At 39.8% G+C, this 22825-nt stretch overlaps 1 protein-coding gene across 1 annotated transcript; it reads right to left on the reverse strand.

Moving 5' to 3' along the window:
• Window positions 1-455: 455 nt before the first annotated feature.
• Window positions 456-2951, reverse strand: LOC127091530 (zinc finger CCCH domain-containing protein 15). Its single transcript, XM_051030200.1, has 3 exons — window positions 2712-2951; window positions 1739-2492; window positions 456-1092 (listed from the first exon to the last, which is right to left on the reverse strand). Exons 2-3 carry the CDS (start codon window positions 2471-2473, stop codon window positions 763-765), a joined length of 1065 nt encoding a protein of 354 aa, XP_050886157.1. The 5' UTR covers window positions 2474-2492; window positions 2712-2951; the 3' UTR covers window positions 456-762.
• Window positions 2952-22825: the final 19874 nt, after the last annotated feature.

A 22825-nucleotide genomic window follows, 5' to 3' on the forward strand; every position in this document is an offset into this window, starting at 1 on the left:
AAAACTAATTAATCTAAAGTTAAAAATTAACTGAAACTTGAGTATATTTCGGCTAGAGGACTTAAAGAGGTTTTAGCAAAATGCAAGTAAAAATATTAATAAATATATAAATAGTATTTTGGAAGAAGACACCTCAAACTTTCATAAACCCTTGGGTTTTAACCGAAAATGAAATAAAAAAGAATTTAATTAATATATACTAAGAGTGTAAAGTTTTTTTACACCGTCAGTTAATCATAACCATTAATTTATTTAAAATATTTGATTTTTATTTTAACCACTTAAAAAATAATATAAACAGATGATTGTTATGCATTGACAATGCAAATGTAAAACTTTTTACACTATACTGATAGTGAATAAATAAAAAAGCTTCCATGATAAACTATGCATAGATATTATATATCTTAAAATAAAAAGTATAGAACATTGAAAAATAAATCACTAGCAACATATTACAAACACAACGAGGAATTGCATAATATGTAAAGTATGGAAGGAGTATCGTTACAAAACTATCCAAAAAATGTATTATTTCACATAGTACTTGTTTGCTGTGCTGGGACCAATATAGACGGATGTATGTAGAGTTCAAAAATCAAAATGTCAAACTTATAGGGGAGAAAAAAGAAAGACATGATGAGCGACCATATTCTCCTCAAGAATCATGCTCTAGACCTCAATTGGTAATTACACAATCAAGAATATTATTATGTACTGTTGTATACGTTTTGAATCAAACAAACAACTCCATGAGACTATTTATCTTTCCAGCTTCCTTGATCTGGGCGTAGATTGTGATATAGCTTTCTCTTGCTCAGTAAGGGCATGACGGAAATGACATCTATGGCCATAGGGACAAACAACCCCAGCAAGGACCATCCTGCAGACCTCAGTTTTGTAGCGTGGGTGGCGGATCACCGGGCGAAGCTCCCCGATACCGTGAGCGAATTGACAGTGGTCATTATAAGGGCATGTGCCAGTTTCCTGCCATTTGTTACACAGCTCAGTCTTGAACATCCCCTGGTTATACACAGTCATCTCAAGAGGCTCTTCCTCTTTCTGCCCTCCTCCTCGCACATATACCTTTTGCTGCACCATAGCAACACATAAAGATTTCAAAATCAAACAACCAAATAAAGATAATTGAATCACATATATTGCATCCTGCATTACTTCTTTGCTCCATGTAAAACCAGTCTAGCCATTAATAATCAACATTCGTAGGACCAAAATAGCATATGCAGAGTTGCAGAATCAATTGATTTTAGCTATAAAAAGTTGGAAATACAAACCACTACCAGATAGTATAATGTTTTACCTCATAAATATAATGTAGAAGTTGTATGACTCTTTTATTTTCCTAATCTAACTAGTCTTATATATTCTAAAAAATTTATAGACATGTGTGAAAAAGAATTAACTTAACTGGAGCATGTTAACAAGCACAGAGCATATTATAATTAATTAACTCATCCGTTTCTCCTCATAGCAAATAGAGCGACTGTGGTCCAGCAACACAACTAACTAACAGGTAATGACGCAGACAAGCAAGATTTTACTTCATTTGGAAGGAAAGTAATAACAAGCAGGTCAAGTTCGGTACATAACGAAAAAAGCAATAATCACAAGTTAAATTAAGCCTAGATGAAATTACAATAGCAACAATACAATAATTGCAATAATTATAATAAATAGATAAATAAATAAAAAGCAATCATAACGTGCGTGTGCTTACAACTGCATCAGGTTGAGTGGAAGACGCGCGGGAGCGGATAGCGCCTTTGGTGCTGCGACAAGCATTATTGTTAGTTACGACGGCCGGAGGCTGAGCAATCTTCAAGTAGCCATTGGATCTCACAGATATGCTTTTCGGAAGAGAGAACCTCTCTGTTTCAATACCGCCATTATCTATCACACTCGTTGGACTCTCATCCGAAGCTTCCAGAAGCTCCTTGTTATTATTATTGATGTTATTGTTATTCCAATCAGCACAGTTTTCTTTTCCATCGCCAAGATTCAAACCGCGGAAACTGTGCAAGGCATCAAACGGGATCGAATGTGTCTGGATGGAGGAGTCACCGCCGCCAAATCGATTCTCCAGAGAAGCCTGAACGAGAAGGTTCAGATTCTTCTGCAACTCCTTGTTCACGGCACGGAGCTGTCCGTTCTCTTGCTGCAGAGCTTCGACCTCTTTGGATGTCTCCACTAGGCGACTGAGACACATACTGTGACGATTCACCATATCCTGATGCTTCTGTATCACGCACGACGAGTCGTAATCAGCTCCAGAGTCAGAGTACGGATAAAGCAATCCTCCTCCGCCGTTGCTGCAGTTTCCCGAGAGCTCGTTAGTCAGAGCAGAGTACAACGAAGCAAACGCGCCGGCGTTCGACTGCATGTGACCGGCGGCGTTGAGGCGGACGCCGAATCCGCTTTGAGATGAGGGAGAACAAACGTCCTTGTTATGCATTTTGATCGGTGAAGTAATGCTGTAAAATCAGAAAACAAATCAGAATTGTGACGATCGATTAACAGAAATTCAGAATCATTCATTTTCGGATCAATAAATTTTAAATTGAAGAAACAGTTTCGCGATGGAAGAAATAACAGTAAACATAATCGATTCAAGAAAGTGTATAATCGAAAAATGAAAACGCTAACAACTATGAATGAGACTATTCGAAAATGAATTGGGAGAAAGCATTTACCTAAGGAGAAATCGATCGTAACAGAAAGGATGAGAAACGAAGAGAAGCTCCAACTTCACAAGCTGAGTTGAGCTTCTTCTCCAGAGAGAGAGAGAGAGAAAATGTAGAAAGAGAAATACGGTTAGAACTTGGAAGAGAGAGAGGTTGAAGAAAGAGATTATATAGTGGCAATGTAGAGGGTGTGTTTGGTGCGAGGGAAAACCGTCTTCAACACATTTCTAACAGAATTTTCTTTCGGACCTTCTGCGACTTCCGAGGCAGGGAAAGTAGTTTCCATAACTACCCTTGATAATTTAAAAGTAAGTGTGTATTCTTGATGGGGTTTTTTTGGAAATTCAATTTTTTATCTTCTTTGTAACAGAAACGTATCTCCTTCTATGAAATAGTAATAGTGTATTCAGTTTTGCACTCAATGGTACCAGAAATTATGCTGTAGCGGTGAAAAGACTATTCAACATTATGTCAATACTTTTACCTCTAACTTTAGATGTGACATAATACTTTTACCTCTAACTTTAGATGTGATAGTAATGTTAATGTATAATTACTATAGTAGTTTAAGAATAAAACTTGTAATAAAAATACATCTATTTCTAGTTATTACTAATTACTAGTTATTAGACTCACTTTTTATATTTATAGTCACTTAATATAAGCGTTTTTTTTTCATATCTAATGATTTTTATACTTATTTTTTTAAAATTTATTACTATACTTTTTTAATAGAAAGTCTTATAATAATTGATGGAGGTAGAGTACATAACTATCAATACGCATTGGTATGTAGATTGTTGTACGGACTACATGCATGATTGATTATTGCCTAAAAAAGATCATGCATTATGAATTAGTTGTTGCCTCAAACAACATTTTATATTCAACTTAATTCTTTTTTTACAAAATCGAAATATTATTTTTTATAAGTTTTAATGGGTCGGGATTCTCTCTATTTCCTCTCTCCATTAATATAGTTTTGAAGTGTTTTATGTATATAAAAAAATAAATGAGTTTATTAAATGCCACATTATTATATTTACATTTTTAAAACTTTAATAATAATAAAATAAAGAAAATAAGAAATGGAGAGGATGAATGGTGATATTAAAATCGATAGACTTTTATGTCATTACTAATTTTTATATTAAATATAATTCACCTTCTTTATTATAAACTCTAATTAAATATTATATTTATTTAATCTAGGAGTTGAGTTATTCTTTCGATATCTCCATAAATAAATTATTTTAGAAAAATATGATTATAAAATTACATTAGATAAAAGTATAATTCATGGACATTAATTTTTTTTTACATTCTAATTTTTATAAGTCATTTAACACTAAGAACACATATTGTTATAATTGTTATAACATTAAGACTAATACGTGTTGGTGTGTACCATCAAATATGATATCTTATTTTTAACATTTAATTTTTAATTTTTTAAAAATTTAAAATTGAAAAAACAAAATATTTTAAAAAAATATTATTACTTATATAAATTTAAATAAAAAATGGATAATGTTAACTTGTGCCCTTAATTTTTTTAATACAAACTTTCTACAAGTGGGTGTCTTATCTTGTGCCCTTAGAGCACAGGTTAACATTATCCATAAAAAAATTATTAAATTCACCATCTTCTTCCAAAATCTTGTACCTAATCATAGATCTTGTATCTAATCATTTGTTATAATAATTTTAAACTACGATTTAAAATTAACTGGGTATTAGTAGTTGATTAGTATGTGACTAAGTAAGTTACTTGCATCATAAGTATTTATAAAACTAACTCGTATGATGTATTTCATGTAAGACAATAATTATTCAAAAGTTTTGTGAAGCTTGAGATAGAAATACTTTAAACTAAAACTCTTTTTCTCTTGTTTTTTAGTTTTTTTTCTTTTGTTTATGTTTTTTTGCATTGCAAGAAATAAATTGTTGTGTAATTAATGGACATCTAGAGCCAGGTTCCAACACTAAAGTGGTTTGGTGTTTATCCATAAGGGAAACACGAGTGAAGTGTGAAGAAAACATAAGGGGAATATAGAGTGAAGAAGTCTGCAAAGCTTTCTTGAAGCAGGAGAAAGATGAATACTTATGGTGGTATCTCGTCCAATATTCTAATTCTTAATGGGAGCGATTGGGAGAGATAAATTTTCTTGATGAAATCACTGTTTGAAGCACCAGATGTGCTTGAAATTATGCATAAAATCTATGAAGAATTGAGGGTAGATCCCACTGATGCGCAAAGAACCATTTTTAAGTAATCAAGAAAAAAGGATTGTAAGACTTTATTCTACATTCAGCAAAATGTGGATTCTCACCACTTTAAGAATATTTCAAAGGTCATTACGTCAAGAGTGGCATAGGAGATACTAGAAAAGTACCATGATGGTGGAGAGAAGGTGAAACAAGTGAAGCTACAATCACTTAGAAAAATGTATAATCTGAGGTAAATGGAAGAGAACCAAAAGATTAGTGACTAATGTTCAAAATTGATTGTCCTGGTGAATAAAATGAAGTCTTGTAGTCAATGAATCACTGATAGGCATGTAATTGAAAAAGTGATGAGATCTTTAACATCCAGATTTGATTTTACTGCAGTAGCAATTCGAAAATCCAAGGATCTCAAGACACTGAAAAATGGAGGACCTGAAGAGTTTATTAGAAGCTCAACAAGCATTAATTACGCACATAAGTGATGCAAAAGGATGAAATTAAAAAGAATTTCAAGAATAAAGGAAAATGAGGTGTCAACGGTCCAAACTTGTAGGATGCTAGAAAGAAAATAAATGAAGATACAATTGAATCCTCTAGAAGAGGAAGAGGTTATGGAAAGAATCAGAAGAAGAAAAAGAAAAGGAAAGAATTTGGAAAAAGTAGGATATAGTTTTATAACCATGAAAAGCATGGCACTTTGCAAATGAATGTTTGTCCAAGAAAGAAGGACGAAAGAAAAATCAGAAAGGGGATGAAGAGGCTAACATAGGACATGATGATGGTGAATCTGATACAGTGCCACTAATGGCCACTACTTGTGAAGGAAATCCATTGTATGAACATTGGTATATATACTCAGGATGCTCAAACCACATAACATGACATAAAAAATGGTTGGCCAATTTTAATCAAACAAGAAGACTAATGTTAAACTTGCTAATAAAAGTTAGGTTGTAGCATAAAGTATCAATGATATAAACATCAAAAGGAAGGATGGAAAGAATACCTTAATTGAAAATGTACTTGTTGTACCACGAATGAAGTGCAACTTGCTAAACATAGGAAAATTGGTGGAAAGGGGCTTCTTAGTCATTATGACTGGTGATGCACTCCAACTATTTAATTAAAGGAATAAGTTAATTCTTAAGTCTCAATTGTCCAAGAATAGAACTTTTAAGTGTAACGTTTAAACTAGAAGAGAAGTGTGTCTATGAAGCATTGATGAACTAGAACGGTTGTGGCATACATGGTATGGACATCTGAACTTCAGAAGCTTGAGTGACTTAAGTTCTAAGAACTTGGTGCATGGTATGTACTAAATAAGTATAAGGATCATGACATGTGAAATCTTCCTAAGGAGCGAGCAAAATATATCATCTTTTATTTCAGAAATGCCTAATAGATTAAGACATGCTCTTGAGGTGGTGCATTCTGATACTTGTGGTCCCTTTAAGATTCCATCATTGGGAGGTAGTAGATACTTCATCATCTTTGTGGATGAATACACAAGGATGATGTGGCTTTATACCATCAGGTTCAAAAGTGAAGCTTTTGAAATATTCAAGAAGTTCAAAACCTTAATTAGGAAGACGAATGGCAAAAAAAATTAAGATCTTGAAGATTATTAGAGGTGGGGAATATACATCAAGGGAGTTTGAAGGATTCTATAGTAGTGAAAGCATAGAACATGAAATGGCTTCACCGTATACACCATGACACAATAGTCTTACAGAAAGAAGAAATATGACCATTCTGACCATAGTAAAGAGCTTGATGAAACACGCGAACTTGCCTCATCATTTCATAGGTGATGTTGTTAATACTTTCGCTTACATTCTAAATAGATGTCCCACTAAGATGCTAAAGATAAAGGTACCAGAAGAAGCTTGGTGTGCAAAAAATCTGACTATGAAGCATCTGGAATTTTTTGGATCAATTTGCTACAAACATGTACATGGATCATGGATAAGGAGTTATCAAGTCTTAAACATAGGTATGAATATTAAGAGTAATATTTATACCGGATTGACCCGCTATGAGAATACTATATAGAAAGTTATGCAGAGTGTCATAAGTTATTCTCATGGTGATAATGGTGTATACCACCCTTCGATCTGAAACCACTATGGACCCTAGATGTAGAGTCGAGTGCTTTATTGCTGATCAAACGTTGTCCATAACTGGATAACCATAAAGACAGTTGATGCATACTCCACGAAGCATGCTGAGGGACATGAGTGACCTAGATGAAATTTGCCCATCCTCCGTAACAGGATAAATGTCTATGGGCCCAATATTGAACTGGACAAGGATGACACGGTCTATGCCTTGTGTTCAATATAGACATAAGGGCAAAAGGGTAATTGTACACATAAGTATTATCACAGAAGGATTTGTCAGATCATATGACATTTTCGTGTCTTGGGTAGCAGTGATGTGTTGCTAGATACCGCTCACTATTTATTATATTAAATACGTGATTTAATATAATTGCCAATGCCGCGAAAACCTACAGGGTCACACACAAAGGACGGATTGATGAGAGATAGAGTAACTAAGGAACACCGTAAGGTATGGTGCCCTTAAGTGAATTATAGAACATCGTAAGGTACGGTGTACTTAAGTAGAATACGAAATATGGTAAGGTACCATGCGCTTAAGTGATTTTGGGCATATTATAAGATATGGGCCACTTACACTTAAGTGGGCTTTTTAGCTTGAAGCCCACACAAGTGGTTCTATAAATAGAACCCTTCTGCAGAAGCATTCATTACGGTTGCATTATTTTCGTTTTCTCTCTCTCTCTCTCTCTCTCTCTCTCTCTCTCTCTCTCTCTCTCTCTCTCTCTCTCTCTCACTCAAAGCCTTCATTTGTAGCAGTTAGCACTGAGATTGAAGGAATTCGTTCGTGTGGACTGAGTAGAGGCGTTGTCATCGTTCAACGTTCGTGATCGCTCCGTAGATCTGCATCAAAGGTTTCAATCATCACAAGAGGTAACTATTCTATCACTGATCATACCCATTCGTAAGTGTCATACCCCAAAATTTGCCCATTAATATTTCAAGACATTTTTCAGGGCACTCCGACTCATTTTTATGACACTGATCTCAAAGGAACAAAGGCCCAGCTCACGAATGGCCCAATCCAGAAAATGACCCAAACTGGCTTGTTCGCTACGCGTTCGCTACACGCTCGCCTAGCGAACGTTCGCTACACGTTCGCTACACGCTCGCCTAGCGAAGCTGACAGACAACAGAAAATTTCGGGCTTCATTCTGAGCCCATTAGGTCATGGAAAAGAGCATTATAAATACCAGCACTTCAGTAATGAAAAGGGGAGAACGAAAAAGGACGAAAGGAGAACCCTAGCAAGCAAACCCTCGCGCTCACAGACGGAAAACCCTGGAGGCTAACCCTGAGAATTCCGAGAAACCCTGAAGGAAAAGCCGGCGGCAGCAAGGTCACTTCCGCTCAATTCGATCCGGTCGGCCAATTCAAGGTTACAATTGCTATTACTACCTTATGTTCTTAATTTGCATATGGCATTATGATTAAATTTATGAAAATATCTTAAGTTTGTCATGTGAATTGTAGTGTGCACTTGAATACCTTAAATGATTAACCATATAATTGCTGTAATGAAAGCCATAAGGCATAAAATTGGTTGAAATTGTACTGATATCAAAACCAGAATCCGCAGTCGCTCGCTAGCACGTCGCTAAGCGAGCATGAAGCGAGTATTCGCTAAGCCTTCGCTAGGCGAGGCAGGCGCGAACCTGACAGTAGCCGACTTTTCTATTCTGATTTTTCACTCATGTTTTATCATAGCCAGGCATTGTTTATCTGATCATATTACTGTTGTGATTTCTTTTGCGGTGTAATCCTCGATTGCACCCTGATTTGGTATTCTAACCCGTTTGCTGAATGTTGCAAAGGTTCACACACCCCAGGAAAAGATTGTTGTTTAGGTCTTCCACTTTATTTGTGGGATACCCTTGTGAAGAGCTGCCCTAAATTGCTTAATTAATTTTAATGTATTAATTTTAATGTATTATTTTTAATGTATTGATTTTAATGTGGAGATTCACCCTAATTACCTAATTAACTTTAAAACATGGCCTCTAAATATGTGATCTTGGACCTCTCTTTTGCCCTACGGTATTACGGTATAACGGTCATGTCCCGCGAATGTAGGGATACACTTAGCAACGGCCCTTCGGTTAAATCATCATAAAATAAATCATGGTCCCTCGGATGTTGCCTTCGAAAATACGATTTTGTCCCTCGATGACCCTTCGGTGTAGCCTACGGTTAAATGATGATCGTCCCTTCGAATGCTAAGGTATCCTTACAACTGTTGCCTTCAATGACCTATCGATGACCCTACGATGACCCTTTTACATCCAAAGGATAAAACTACTTACTTCTCAATAGTAAGGACAGTTTTACCCTCATAAGGATAGGAAACGTTCATAACGACCTTAGGAAGGTATAACTCTCAATTGCTGGATCATAACCTAAAACATTTTCCACCCCTCACACTTTGCAAATCCTAGAAAATCACCACTTGGTATACATTCATACTAGAATCATTACCAAGTTACATTCTTCTAAACCGTTTTCAAAATCAAACGAGATAAATACTTTGTATACATTCATACGAGAATCATTACAAAGTTAAACTCTCTTTTCGAAACATTTTTTTAAACAATTCACGAACACTTTTCAGACAAAAATATAAGTGATCCAGCAATTAAGAGCCCATGGATAACCATGGATACAAAGGGTGCTAACACCTTCCCTTTGTATAATGTACCTCCCGAACCCAAAATCTATTGAGGTCTTTCCTGTTCTTTTCCACCTTTCCTTATTGGATAAAAGAAAAGTCGGTGGCGACTCTTGCTATCCGCGACATTGCGATAAAAAGCAAAACACCCCAAGTCAGTTCACCGTATGGCAGAACTGGCGACTCTGCTGGGGATACTTACAAGAGAGGTTACCTTAAAAAACAAGATCACTTATTTAAAATTGTCTGATTTACTTTTAAGGGATTGCTTGGGTATTCTTGAGTGAAAGATCCTACACCCGGATCTAGTGTACCTTAGGTAAGTAGCAATAGATCATCGTGACTATCCGGCGTATACTGGAATGGTTAAAATGATGGCTACGGTTAATGTGACACTTTGGATGTCCTGATGTTCCTCATGTTTACTTGAGGAAACATTTGGCATCTGCGTGGTGTCATTAAAGCATTAACCAGACTTTTAGAACCCTAATTGACTCATCCTGGCCATTAGAAAGTAGTGAGATAACTGACTTCGGTTCCGACTGGGGTTGGTTGAGACTCGATACTACACTCCTTGAGATTGGACTTTAGGGAAGCTTCGGTCAACCACTTGGTGTTGCACTGAAGTGGACTTGAGGGAAGGTCAATGATTGGAGATCCTTTTAGAACCTGATTACTATTCTAGGACAGGTTGAACCAACTAAACTTCAGTGGGGAGGGTACTTACCTATGGAACTCATGCAAGCCTTAAAACCTAGGAATGATGGTTGTGTGACTTGCTTGCGCTTGTTATTTATTTAACCTCATAACATCATAACATCATAACATCATGACATCATAACATTGTACTAACCATTTCAAGGACTTAGGGATTTAACTTTGCTCTGTTTTGTAAAGCTATGGCTCCCAGGAAGACCATCCGGATTAATCTTGTAGCAATCTCTCCTCAACTCAAGAACTTAGTGTCAGAACTTTCCGATCATGCCCAGTTCATCAAGAAACACGGTTCTCTCCTCAATTTGGTTACCACTGGTTTCAAAGAAGATATGATGAGAGTTTTATTCCAGTTCTTCGACCCTAAACATCATTGCTTCACATTCCCAGATTATCAGTTGGTACCTACACTGGAAGAATTCTCCAGACTGCTTGGGATACCTATCCTTGATCAAATACCTTTCAGTGGTTTAGAAAAGGTTCCGAAGGCTGAAGAAGTTGCCGCAGCTTTACACATGACGAAGTCCGACATTGAAGCTAATTGGGTAACAAGGAGTGGAGTTAAGGGTTTACTTGCCAAATTCCTGACAAATAAGGCCCGGGAATTCTTAAAAGTTATGAATGTCCGTGCTTTCGAAGACATCCTGGCATTGCTAATCTATGGCTTGGTGTTATTCCCTAATCCAGACCAATTCATAGACATGAATGCTATTAAGATATTTCTCACTCATAACCCTGTACCTACCTTGCTGGGAGACATTTTGCATTCCCTCCACACTCGTACCATGAAGAAGCAAGGGACTCTCATGTGCTGCATACCTTTGTTGTCTAGGTGGTTTATTTCGCACCTTCCTCAATCAGTCTTGAAGAACGAGCAGAATTTGAAATGGTCTCAAAGGATAATGTCGCTCTCCCACCCAGACATCTGTTGGTGTCCTCAGTTCAAGGAAAATGTTACCATCATTGACCGTTGTGGCGAGTTCCCTAATGTACCACTCCTAGGAATAAGAGGAGGTATTACTTATAATCCTGCTTTAGCTCTGCGACAGTTTGGTTGTGCTCGAAGAGATGGTCCACATGAAATGATCATCGAAGGCATCATGTTCGACTATGACAACGATTCCCAAGGCCTCCGTCAAAGATTTGTACGAGCTTGGGGCATGGTGAAGAGAGGTACGTTAGGACAGAAAAATTCTATTCCTATGGAACCTTATCTCAGATGGGTACGCGCCAGAGCTCGTGAACTTGTCATGCCATATCTTGCAATCGGACCTCAGATTGTCGAACCTGAAGCTGAAGGAGGTGCTCCTCAGATCATTCCTTATCCAGATATGCCTACCAATGTTGAGGAACTAAAGAGATCCTGGATCCAGTTGAGAGAAGAAAGGGATACTTTCGAGACTCAGTTCGTCGCAGAAAGGAAGAAAGTGTTAGAACTTACCAGTCAGCTTAATGAGGAACGAAGACTCAATGCGTATCTTCGCCCAAAAAGAAGTCGCCCCTGGGAGACTTGAGCTTTCATTGTATTTTTATTATTATTCCTTTTGTAATGAACATTGATCAAAGAAATTAGCAATAAACATTTCTCTCTTGTTGGTGATTTACGCAAAGTTAAATTCCAAAAGTCCTTGAAAACATTTCATGCATTGCATAACATAACATAACACTGCATAACAGGTATTCTACAAGTTCAATGTTCTCACGGTCTTCATTACAAACAGAAAAATGGATCTCGAACAAACTGTCAAAGATCTCCAGACTCAGAATGCTCAATTCAAGGAGATGATGCTAAGCTTATCCAAGGGGCAGGAGGAACTGAAGGCTCTTTTGCTCGAAAAGAAGAAAGACAAGAAAGCTGTGAGTTTCATTAACCCGGGAAGAAGGCGTAAAGGACAGGCCGTAGGAGTCAAGTTTGGAATCCCGAATGGTCCAGAAGAGGGGGCGGAGAATGATTCAGAGGAAGAGAATGCTGATTTCTCCAACCCTGAGGATGACGATGAAGATTATGAAAATGAACAGTACTCTCCAAGAGATGATAAGTACAAGTTGCTGGAAGAACGTATGCTAGCTATGGAGGGTCAGAAGGCGCCCGGTCTGGATTTCGAAAGTTTGGGTCTGGTCTCCGATGTGACCATTCCTCGCAAATTCAAAATCCCCACTTTCACTAAGTACGATGGTGCGTCTTGTCCTCAGATGCATCTGAGAGCTTATGTGAGAAAGATTCAGCCGCATACCACTGACAGGAAGCTATGGATCCATTTCTTCCAAGAGAGCCTGTCTGGCACACAGTTGGAATGGTATTATCAGCTCGAGAGCTCTGACATCCGCACCTGGACTGATTTAGCAACAGCTTTCTATAAACAGTACCAGTATAATTCTGAATTAGCGCCTACTCGGCTACAGTTGCAGAATATGACTATGGGATCTAAAGAAAGCTTTAAAGAATATGCTCAAAAGTGGAGAGATTTGGCTGGCAGAGTCAAACCCCCTATGACTGACAGAGAATTGGTGGACATGTTCATGGGCACACTGACCGGCCCCTTCTACAGCCATCTACTGGGAAGTTCTTCATCAGGTTTCACTGAACTTATATTGACAGGTGAACGTGTTGAAAGCGGCATCTGAAGTGGAAAGATACAGGCGGCTACCTCTGCAAGCACCAAAAGGTCCTATCACGGGAGGAACGAATCAAATGCTGTGTACGGTCAAAAGGGTCGTAACAAGAAAAACCGTGACCACGACATTGGAGCAGTTACGATTGCAGCACCACCATCTCAAAACTTCCAGCCCAAACAAGACAGGCCAAGAAGGCAGTTTACCAGGATCAATATGACCTTGGCACATGCACTACAGGGAATGCTAAAGGCAAATTTGATCACCCTCAGAGATCCTCCTACGAATCCCAACACTACCTCTTCTCGTTATAATCCCAATGCCAGGTGTGCATATCACTCTGATAGCCCCGGGCATGATACAAACGATTGCTGGTCATTGAAGAATAAGATTCAGGATATGATCGAAGCTGGAGAAATTGAGTTTGAGCCTCCGGAGACTCCTAATGTCATCACTGCTCCTATGCCTAACCATGACAAGACTGTTAATGCTATGGATGACGATTCTCACATTTCCAATGTGGCAGACTTAACATCTCCTCTCCCGATCATAAAGAGGAATTTATTGCAAGCTGGTTTATTTCCAGGTTGTGCTGAAGATTTCAATCTCTGCATACTCCGGCCCGAGGACTGTTTGAAATTGAGGAATGGTATTCAACGGCTGATGGACGATCGTATAGTTCTCTTCGAAAGGATTCCTAAGGCGGAAAACCCTATTGAAGAAATATCTGTGATTGCTAGGTCCAAAGTTCCAGTGAAGATTACCGCTACCAGGGCGCCTGTGAAGATTACTGCTGAGCCCAGGGTTGCTCCCCTAATCATCACTGCACCTGGCCCGATCCCGTATTCCTCAAGCAAAGCTATTCCGTGGAATTATGGCGGTGATGTTTACGTCCATGGCGTGAAGCAAGTGGATAATGCTGCTAATACTAGTGGCATTGTTGGGACTAGTAAAATTACTCGAAGCGGAAGGATCTTCTCTCCAGAAATCTCACCTCCTGTCCTTGAAACTCGAGGAAAGGAACCAGTCAATCCTTCTCAGTCAGAGACACCGGTCGAAGTTACTCCCGAAGATGTTGCCAAACAAGAAATGGAAGAAGTGCTGAAAATCATCCGCAAGAGTGATTTCGATGTGGTAGAACAGTTGGGCCATACCCCGTCTAAGATCTCGATGTTATCCTTGTTGTTATCTTCAGAACCTCATGCCAATGCATTGATAAAATTCTTGAAGACTGCTCATGTGCCTCAGGAAACATCTGTCGATCAATTCGAAAATTATGTTGCTCACTTGGCTGTTGACAATGGCCTAGGCTTTTCCGATGCTGACCTGACACCAGCGGGAAAGAATCACAATAAAGCCCTGCATATCTCCATTGAGTGTAGGGGAATCACTTTGTCTCATGTGTTGATCGATAATGGCTCTTCCTTGAATGTGCTGCCAACAGTTGTGCTGGATAAGCTGGACTGTAAAAGCATCGAACTGAAACCTAGTGACATTGTCGTACGTGCTTACGATGGTGCGAAGAGTGTTGTCCATGGCGAAGTAGTCCTTCCTATCAAGATAGGACCTCAAGTCTTCAACACTACCTTCCATGTAATGAACATTCGTCCTGCCTATTCCTGCTTACTGGGACGCCCTTGGATTCATGGGGCAGGCGCTGTAGCCTCGTCTCTCCATCAAAAGTTGAGGTATCCCACAAAGGGCAAAATTGTCACCGTGTGTGGAGAAGAAGAGTACATTGTCAGTAGTGTGCATACCTTCAGATACGTCGAGATGGATGGTGAATTCATTGAGACTCCTTGTCAGTCATTTGAAGTAGTTCCTCCGACCAATCCTGTCCTTAAGCCAACTTCCGGTGTGCCCAAGGTTATTCGTGCTCCTCCTGCTATGATTTCTCTGAAGGACGCTCAAGCCGTGGTTGAAAATGGTGGTCGTACTGGCTGGGGTCAATTGATCAACGTACCGTACAAGTCTGACAAATTTGGCCTGGGGTTCAGCTCTGACAAGAGTCAAATTAATGCTGTAGCAGATGCTGACAGCGATTGCGACCTGGATAGCTGGATTTTCCCAACAATTGGTGACGGACTCAATAATTGGAAGGCTGAAGACACTATCCCGATTTCCTTTAGTCAGGAGTAATTGTTATTGTCTATTTTAGTGTTGCAAATTTTTGTTTTTTTTACAATTGAACTTCTCCAAGCGTTGTGTCTATGCCCGGGGCACAATAGCTAATTTGTTAAGGGTTTTGTCATCTTCATAAGCATATTCATATTCAATAAATCAATGGACTTTTTGCATTCAAATATTGCGCTCTTTATCTTTTTCTGTCATCTTCCAAACGAGCTATGTTTTCTTACACACACTCACGTAACGAATTGCAGATCCATACCCACTCTGGATCCTGTTGACAATAGTTCTACTACTGTTCATTATGACTTTGAAAATCCGATCTACCAAGCCGAGGATGGAAGTGAGGAAGATTGTGAAGTACCTGGAGGACTTGCCAGACTGTTACTGCAGGAAGAAAGGACTATACAGCCACACGAGGAGTCAGTTGAGACTGTAAATCTGGGCACTGAAGTAAACAAGAAAGAAGTCAAAATAGGAGCAGGCTTGGAAAACAGTGTCAAGAGAAGGTTGATTCAGATGTTGCATGACTATGTAGAGATTTTTGCTTGGTCTTATGAAGACATGCCAGGACTGGATACCGATATAGTAGTGCATCGACTGCCAACGAGGGAAGAATGTCGTCCTGTTAAGCAAAAGGTTCGTCGCATGCGTCCTGAAATGTCTGAGAAAATCAAAGCCGAGGTGATGAAACAATTTGATGCAGGTTTTCTGGCTGTTACTTCTTATCCTCAATGGGTTGCTAATGTGGTACCAGTGCCAAAGAAGGATGGTAAGGTGCGAATGTGTGTAGATTACCGAGACCTGAATAAAGCGAGTCCCAAGGATGACTTTCCACTCCCGCACATTGATGTTCTGGTAGATAACACCGCTCAACACAAGGTGTTCTCATTCATGGATGGATTCTCAGGTTACAACCAGATTAAGATGGCGCCTGAGGACATGGAGAAAACTACATTTGTGACGCAATGGGGCACGTTCTGTTATAAAGTAATGCCATTTGGTTTAAAGAATGCAGGGGCAACGTACCAGCGTGCTATGGTGGTTTTGTTCCATGATATGATCCATCATGAAATAGAAGTATATGTGGATGACATGATAGCCAGATCTCATACTGAGGAGGAACATCTCGATCATTTATACAAACTGTTTGAGAGGTTGAAGAAGTACAAGTTGAGATTGAACCCGAACAAATGCACCTTTGGAGTAAGATCCGGTAAACTCTTGGGCTTTATTGTCAGTGGTAAAGGGATTGAGGTTGACCCGGCCAAGGTAAGAGCTATTCAAGAAATGCCAGTTCCTAGTACAGATAAAGAAGTCAGAGGTTTCTTGGGACGCTTGAATTACATTGCCCGATTTATCTCCCATTTGACCGCCACCTGCAAACCCCTCTTCAAGCTACTGAGGAAAAATCAAGAGATGATATGGAATGAGGAATGTCAAGAAGCTTTTGACAAAATCAAGAAGTATCTCCAGGAACCTCCGATCCTGATGCCACCGGTTGAAGGAAGACCTCTAATCATGTATTTGACCGTGTTAGAAAATTCAATGGGGTGTGTGTTGGGGCAACATGACGAGTCTGGTCGAAAAGAGCATGCCATATACTACCTTAGCAAAAAGTTTACCGACTGTGAAACAAGATACTCACTGCTCGAGAGAACTTGCTGTGCTTTGGCCTGGGCTGCTCGCCGACTGAGACAGTATATGTTGAATCACACCACTTTATTGATTTCTAAGATGGATCCTATCAAATACATATTTGAGAAACCCGCTCTCTCCGGAAGAATAGCAAGATGGCAGATGATCTTAACAGAGTATGACATCCAGTATACTACTCAGAAAGCAATCAAAGGAAGCGTGCTAGCTGATCATTTGGCTCATCAAGCGGTGGATGATTACCAATCTATGAATTTTGAGTTCCCAGATGAGGATGTCATGCTTGTTACTGATTATGAAGAACCTGGACCGGATGAAGGACCCGAACTAGGATCCCGATGGACTATGGTTTTCGATGGGTCTTCTAATGCATTGGGCAATGGTGTTGGTGTGGTAATCATTTCTCCCGAGGGTTACCATACGCCTTTCACTGCTAGACTATGTTTTCATTGTACCAATAATATGGCTGAGTATGAAGCATGTATTTTGGGACTCAAGGCTGCTATAGACCGGCGGGTCAAGTTTTTGAGTGTGTACGGAGACTCAGCATTAGTAATCAGTCAGATCAAAGGAGAATGGGACACTAAGCATCCGAATCTCATCCCTTACCGAGAACGGGTGATGACATTAATCCCATACTTTGAAGAGATAACATTCGAACATATCCCACGAGAAGAGAATCAGTTGGCAGACGCATTAGCTACCATGTCATCTATGTTCAGAGTCAGATGGGACAATGAAGCTCCCAGGATCACCATTGAGCGACTAGATGAACCGGCATACTGTTATGAACTTAACACCGAGGGAGTACGGGAAAAACCTTGGTTCCACGAAGTAAAAAGATATTTAGAAACTCAGGAGTACCCTGAGGGGGCATCTATCAATGATAGAAAATTCCTGAGGAAGTTCTCTGCTAAATTCTTTTTGAGTAATGGAGTATTATACAAACGTAATCATGACTCAACTTTGCTTCGCTGTGTGGATAAAAAGGAAGCAGAAGAGATTATGGAAGATATGCACGACGGTATTTTCGGGACTCATTCTAGTGGACATACGATGGCCAAGAAGATTCTGAGATCAGGGTATTATTGGTCTACCATGGAAGCTGATTGCCATCATCACTCCAGAACCTGTCACAAGTGCCAGATATATGCGGATAAAGTACATGCACCTCCTGCTCCATTGAACGTGTTGACCGCACCTTGGCCCTTTGCAATGTGGGGCATTGATATGATTGGGGAGATTAAACTTACTGCTTCTAATGGACATCGCTTCATCCTTGTCGCTATTGATTACTTTACAAAGTGGGTAGAGGCCGCCTCATTTGCTTCTGTCACCAAGAATGTGGTGGCACGATTCATCAGGAATAATCTCATTTGTCGGTATGGCATCCCTGAAAGAATTATCACTGACAATGGTACTAATTTGAACAATAAGATGATTACTGAACTCTGCACGCAGTTCAAAATAAAACACCATAACTCTTCTCCGTACCGGCCAAAGATGAACGGTGTCGTAGAGGCTGCTAATAAGAATATCAAGAAGATCATACAAAAGATGACGGTGACGTACAAAGACTGGCATGAGATGTTACCGTTTGCTCTTCACGGTTATCGTACTTCAGTACGCACTTCGACAGGAGCAACTCCTTTCTCTTTAGTCTACGGAATGGAAGCCGTTTTACCAGTGGAAGTCCAGATTCCCTCTCTAAGAATCATGAAAGAGGCGGGCTTAGATGAAGATGAATGGATTCAGACTCGACTCGATCAGATAAACTTGATTGATGAGAAGAGACTTGCGGCTGTTTGTCATGGACAGATATATCAGAAGCGCATGACCCAGGCATTTAACAAAAGAGTCAAGAGACAGGTGTATCAAATTGGCGACTTGGTGGTAAAGCGCATCACTCTACCACAAGGTGATCCCAGAGGCAAATGGATTCCCACGTACGAAGGGCCGTTTGTAGTTAAGAAGGTATTCTCTGGTGGAGCCATGATACTAGCCACAATGGACGGCGAAGACTTCCCACATCCCGTGAACGCAGACATAGTCAAAAAATACTACGCATAAAAGAGACCTGCTAGGTCGACGTACCTAGGCAAAAGTAAGGGCATCCCGGCGAACCAAAAGGTTCGGGCAAAAATTAGGGATAAACATAAAAAATGTGCACCCGGCAAGTCGAAAACCTGAAAAGGCGGCTTGGGCAAAAAGGGGTATCCTGGTGGATTGAAAACCTGGAAAGGCGGTCCAGGCAAAAATTAGGGATTAAAGCGTATGACTATGTCCCGTTCTCAGACAGCTTCATCCAAGTTCAAAGGACTGAACAAGCTAATCACTTCTATCCGACAGCAGGAGATGAGAGGCTTGAAGACATAATGGCAGTAGTGGAATTAAAGTCAATAAGACGTTTTCGGCATAGCTTTCTCTTTGTTTTCTTGACAATTTCCTCTTACTAGGATTTTTGTCTCCTTGTACACAAATTGCCTGTTTATAGGCCCTCTTTCGAAATCAATATAATTTTAGTTTCAAAAAAATGCTCTTGTTTTACTTTCTCTGTTTTGTTTGCATAAACGTCCATTGATTTAATTCGAATTAATATATGCATTTGGATATGATCGATGTTTACCAAAAATGCGTGCATAAAATAGAAATAGCGATTACTACTAGGCTTCAGGATCGAGGAGAAGGTCTAACCATGCTTTCCAATGAATCCGTTGCTAATTCTATTCCCCAGCAAAGCCAGTTATTCCCCAAAAGCAATTGGCATTACTAGACAAATTGGTCATCTCTTCCACCCCCAGCCAGGCTTCTGTTAAATATTTCTACCCTCAGACAGAATCAAGTATCCCCAGCTAAGAAAGGATCACCGATACCAGTATCTCCAACCAGAAGATTGAGATTTGTTTTCCCCAGTAGAGTCCTCTGGAAGAACTTTTCAGATGCATAATTCATTCATTACATCATTTCACAGCATACGCATGCATACATCGTTCGCAGTTATTTTCGAAAGCATAAAACATCTCATGCATCATGACATGGCATGAAGCTAACTTTATTTTTCAGGTTAATTATTCCCCTGATACAGTCAAAACAAAGGTCCATTCAGACGGACATCCTCATCAATTACGTTCGGGATTCAACTACATCTTTCAGATACACTCCATGACAACATTCATCCTGACGTCCTCCTAGTGACGGCATCTATAAGCCCATCCCAGACATTTATTGCAAACACAACGTATACAAATACTATCAGATATAGCCTAGCGTACGGTTCATTCTGATTCAGCTCAACATATGACTCTTTCAACTCAGATGCGATCTAACGTACGATCCATTCCGACCTTCAACAACTCCAATACGGTCCAGCATACGACCCATTTGGACCTTCAAGGCCTCGGATGCTACCTAGCGTACGGTACATTCTGAAGTGTAGTCTGGCGTATGACTACCCCTTTATTATCAGATACAGCCTAACGGACGGCTCGTTCTGCTACTCAGAGACGGTCTAGCTTACGACCCGCTTGGATGTTCATCCCCTCAAATGCTACCTAGCGTACGGTACATTCTGAAGTGTAGTCTGGCGTATGACTACCCCTTTATTATCAGATGCAGCCTAACGGACGGCTCGTTCTGCTACTCAGAGACGGTCTAGATTACGACCCGCTTGGATGTTCATCCCCTCAAATGCTACCTAGCGTACGGTACATTCTGAAGTGTAGTCTGGCGTATGACTACCCCCTTCATCACCAGGTACAGCCTAACAGACGGCCCATTCTACAACTCAGATACGATCTAGCGTACGATCCATTCTGATCCTTTATCCCCAGCAGTGTATGACTCATTCGGATTCTTATCTCATTTTGATTCGGCACAACATATTACTCCTCCAACAATACGGTCTAGCGTACGACCCATTCAGATCTTCATTCCTCAGATACTACCTAGCGTACGGTACATCCCGAGGTGTAGTCTAGCGTACGACTACTTTTCGTCAGATGCAGCCTAACGGACGGCCCATTCTAAATCCCCAGGGAAGTCGACGGCCTAATGAATGACCCACTATACGGTCTAGCGTATGACCCAGTGACACCCATGACTTCAGATATCTTCTAACGTACGACGTACTCTGAAGCTCTCATCATCAAACTTCCTAGATGGCATCTTTAAGCCCATCTCCATCAAGACTAATTGACAAGCGCAAATTTTCGGGGCATTCTAGTGTTCAATAATCTTCCACCTCCAGACCACGAATGGTGCACATACCATTCTACTCTCTCGGTTCAAGAATATTGAACAGGGGCAGCTGTCATACCCCAAAATTTGCCCATTAATATTTCAAGACATTTTTCAGGGCACTCCGACTCATTTTTATGACACTGATCTCAAAGGAACAAAGGCCCAGCTCATGAATGGACCAATCCAGAAAATAGCCCAAACTGGCCTGTTCGCTACGCGTTCGCTACACGCTCGCCTAGCGAACGTTCGCTACACGTTCGCTACACGCTCGCCTAGCGAAGCTGACAGACAACAGAAAATTTCGGGCTTCATTCTGAGCCCATTAGGTCATGGAAAAGAGCATTATAAATACCAGCACTTCAATAATGAAAAGGGGAGAACGAAAAAGGACAAAAGGAGAACCCTAGCAAGCAAACCCTCGCGCTCACAGACGGAAAACCCTGGAGGATAACCCTGAGAATTCCGAGAAACCCTGAAGGAAAAGCCGGCGGCAGCAAGGTCACTTCCGCTCAATTCGATCCGGTCGGCCAATTCAAGGTTACAATTGTTATTACTACCTTATGTTCTTAATTTGCATATGGCATTATGATTAAATTTATGAAAATATCTTAAGTTTGTCATGTGAATTGTAGTGTGCACTTGAATACCTTAAATGATTAACCATATAATTGTTGTAATGAAAGCCATAAGGCATAAAATTGGTTGAAATTGTACTGATATCAAAACCAGAATCCGCAGTCGCTCGCTAGCACGTCGCTAAGCGAGCATGAAGCGAGTATTCGCTAAGCCTTCGCTAGGCGAGGCAGGCGCGAACCTGACAGTAGCCGACTTTTCTATTCTGATTTTTCACTCATGTTTTATCATAGCCAGGCATTGTTTATCTGATCATATTACTGTTGTGATTTCTTTTGCGGTGTAATCCTCGATTGCACCCTGATTTGGTATTCTAACCCGTTTGCTGAATGTTGCAAAGGTTCACACACCCCAGGAAAAGATTGTTGTTTAGGTCTTCCACTTTATTTGTGGGATACCCTTGTGAAGAGCTGCCCTAAATTGCTTAATTAATTTTAATGTATTAATTTTAATGTATTGATTTTAATGTGGAGATTCACCCTAATTACCTAATTAACTTTAAAACATGGCCTCTAAATATGTGATCTTGGACCTCTCTTTTGCCCTACGGTATTACGGTATAACGGTCATGTCCCGCGAATGTAGGGATACACTTAGCAACGGCCCTTCGGTTAAATCATCATAAAATAAATCATGGTCCCTCGGATGTTGCCTTCGAAAATACGATTTTGTCCCTCGATGACCCTTCGGTGTAGCCTACGGTTAAATGATGATCGTCCCTTCGAATGCTAAGGTATCCTTACAACTGTTGCCTTCAATGACCTATCGATGACCCTACGATGACCCTTTTACATCCAAAGGATAAAACTACTTACTTCTCAATAGTAAGGACAGTTTTACCCTCATAAGGATAGGAAACGTTCATAACGACCTTAGGAAGGTATAACTCTCAATTGCTGGATCATAACCTAAAACATTTTCCACCCCTCACACTTTGCAAATCCTAGAAAATCACCACTTGGTATACATTCATACTAGAATCATTACCAAGTTACATTCTTCTAAACCGTTTTCAAAATCAAACGAGATAAATACTTTGTATACATTCATACGAGAATCATTACAAAGTTAAACTCTCTTTTCGAAACATTTTTTTAAACAATTCACGAACACTTTTCAGACAAAAA

The sequence above is a fragment of the Lathyrus oleraceus genome, chromosome 6, assembly GCF_024323335.1.
Source record: "Lathyrus oleraceus cultivar Zhongwan6 chromosome 6, CAAS_Psat_ZW6_1.0, whole genome shotgun sequence".
In the NCBI taxonomy this organism is placed as follows: Eukaryota; Viridiplantae; Streptophyta; class Magnoliopsida; order Fabales; family Fabaceae; genus Lathyrus; species Lathyrus oleraceus.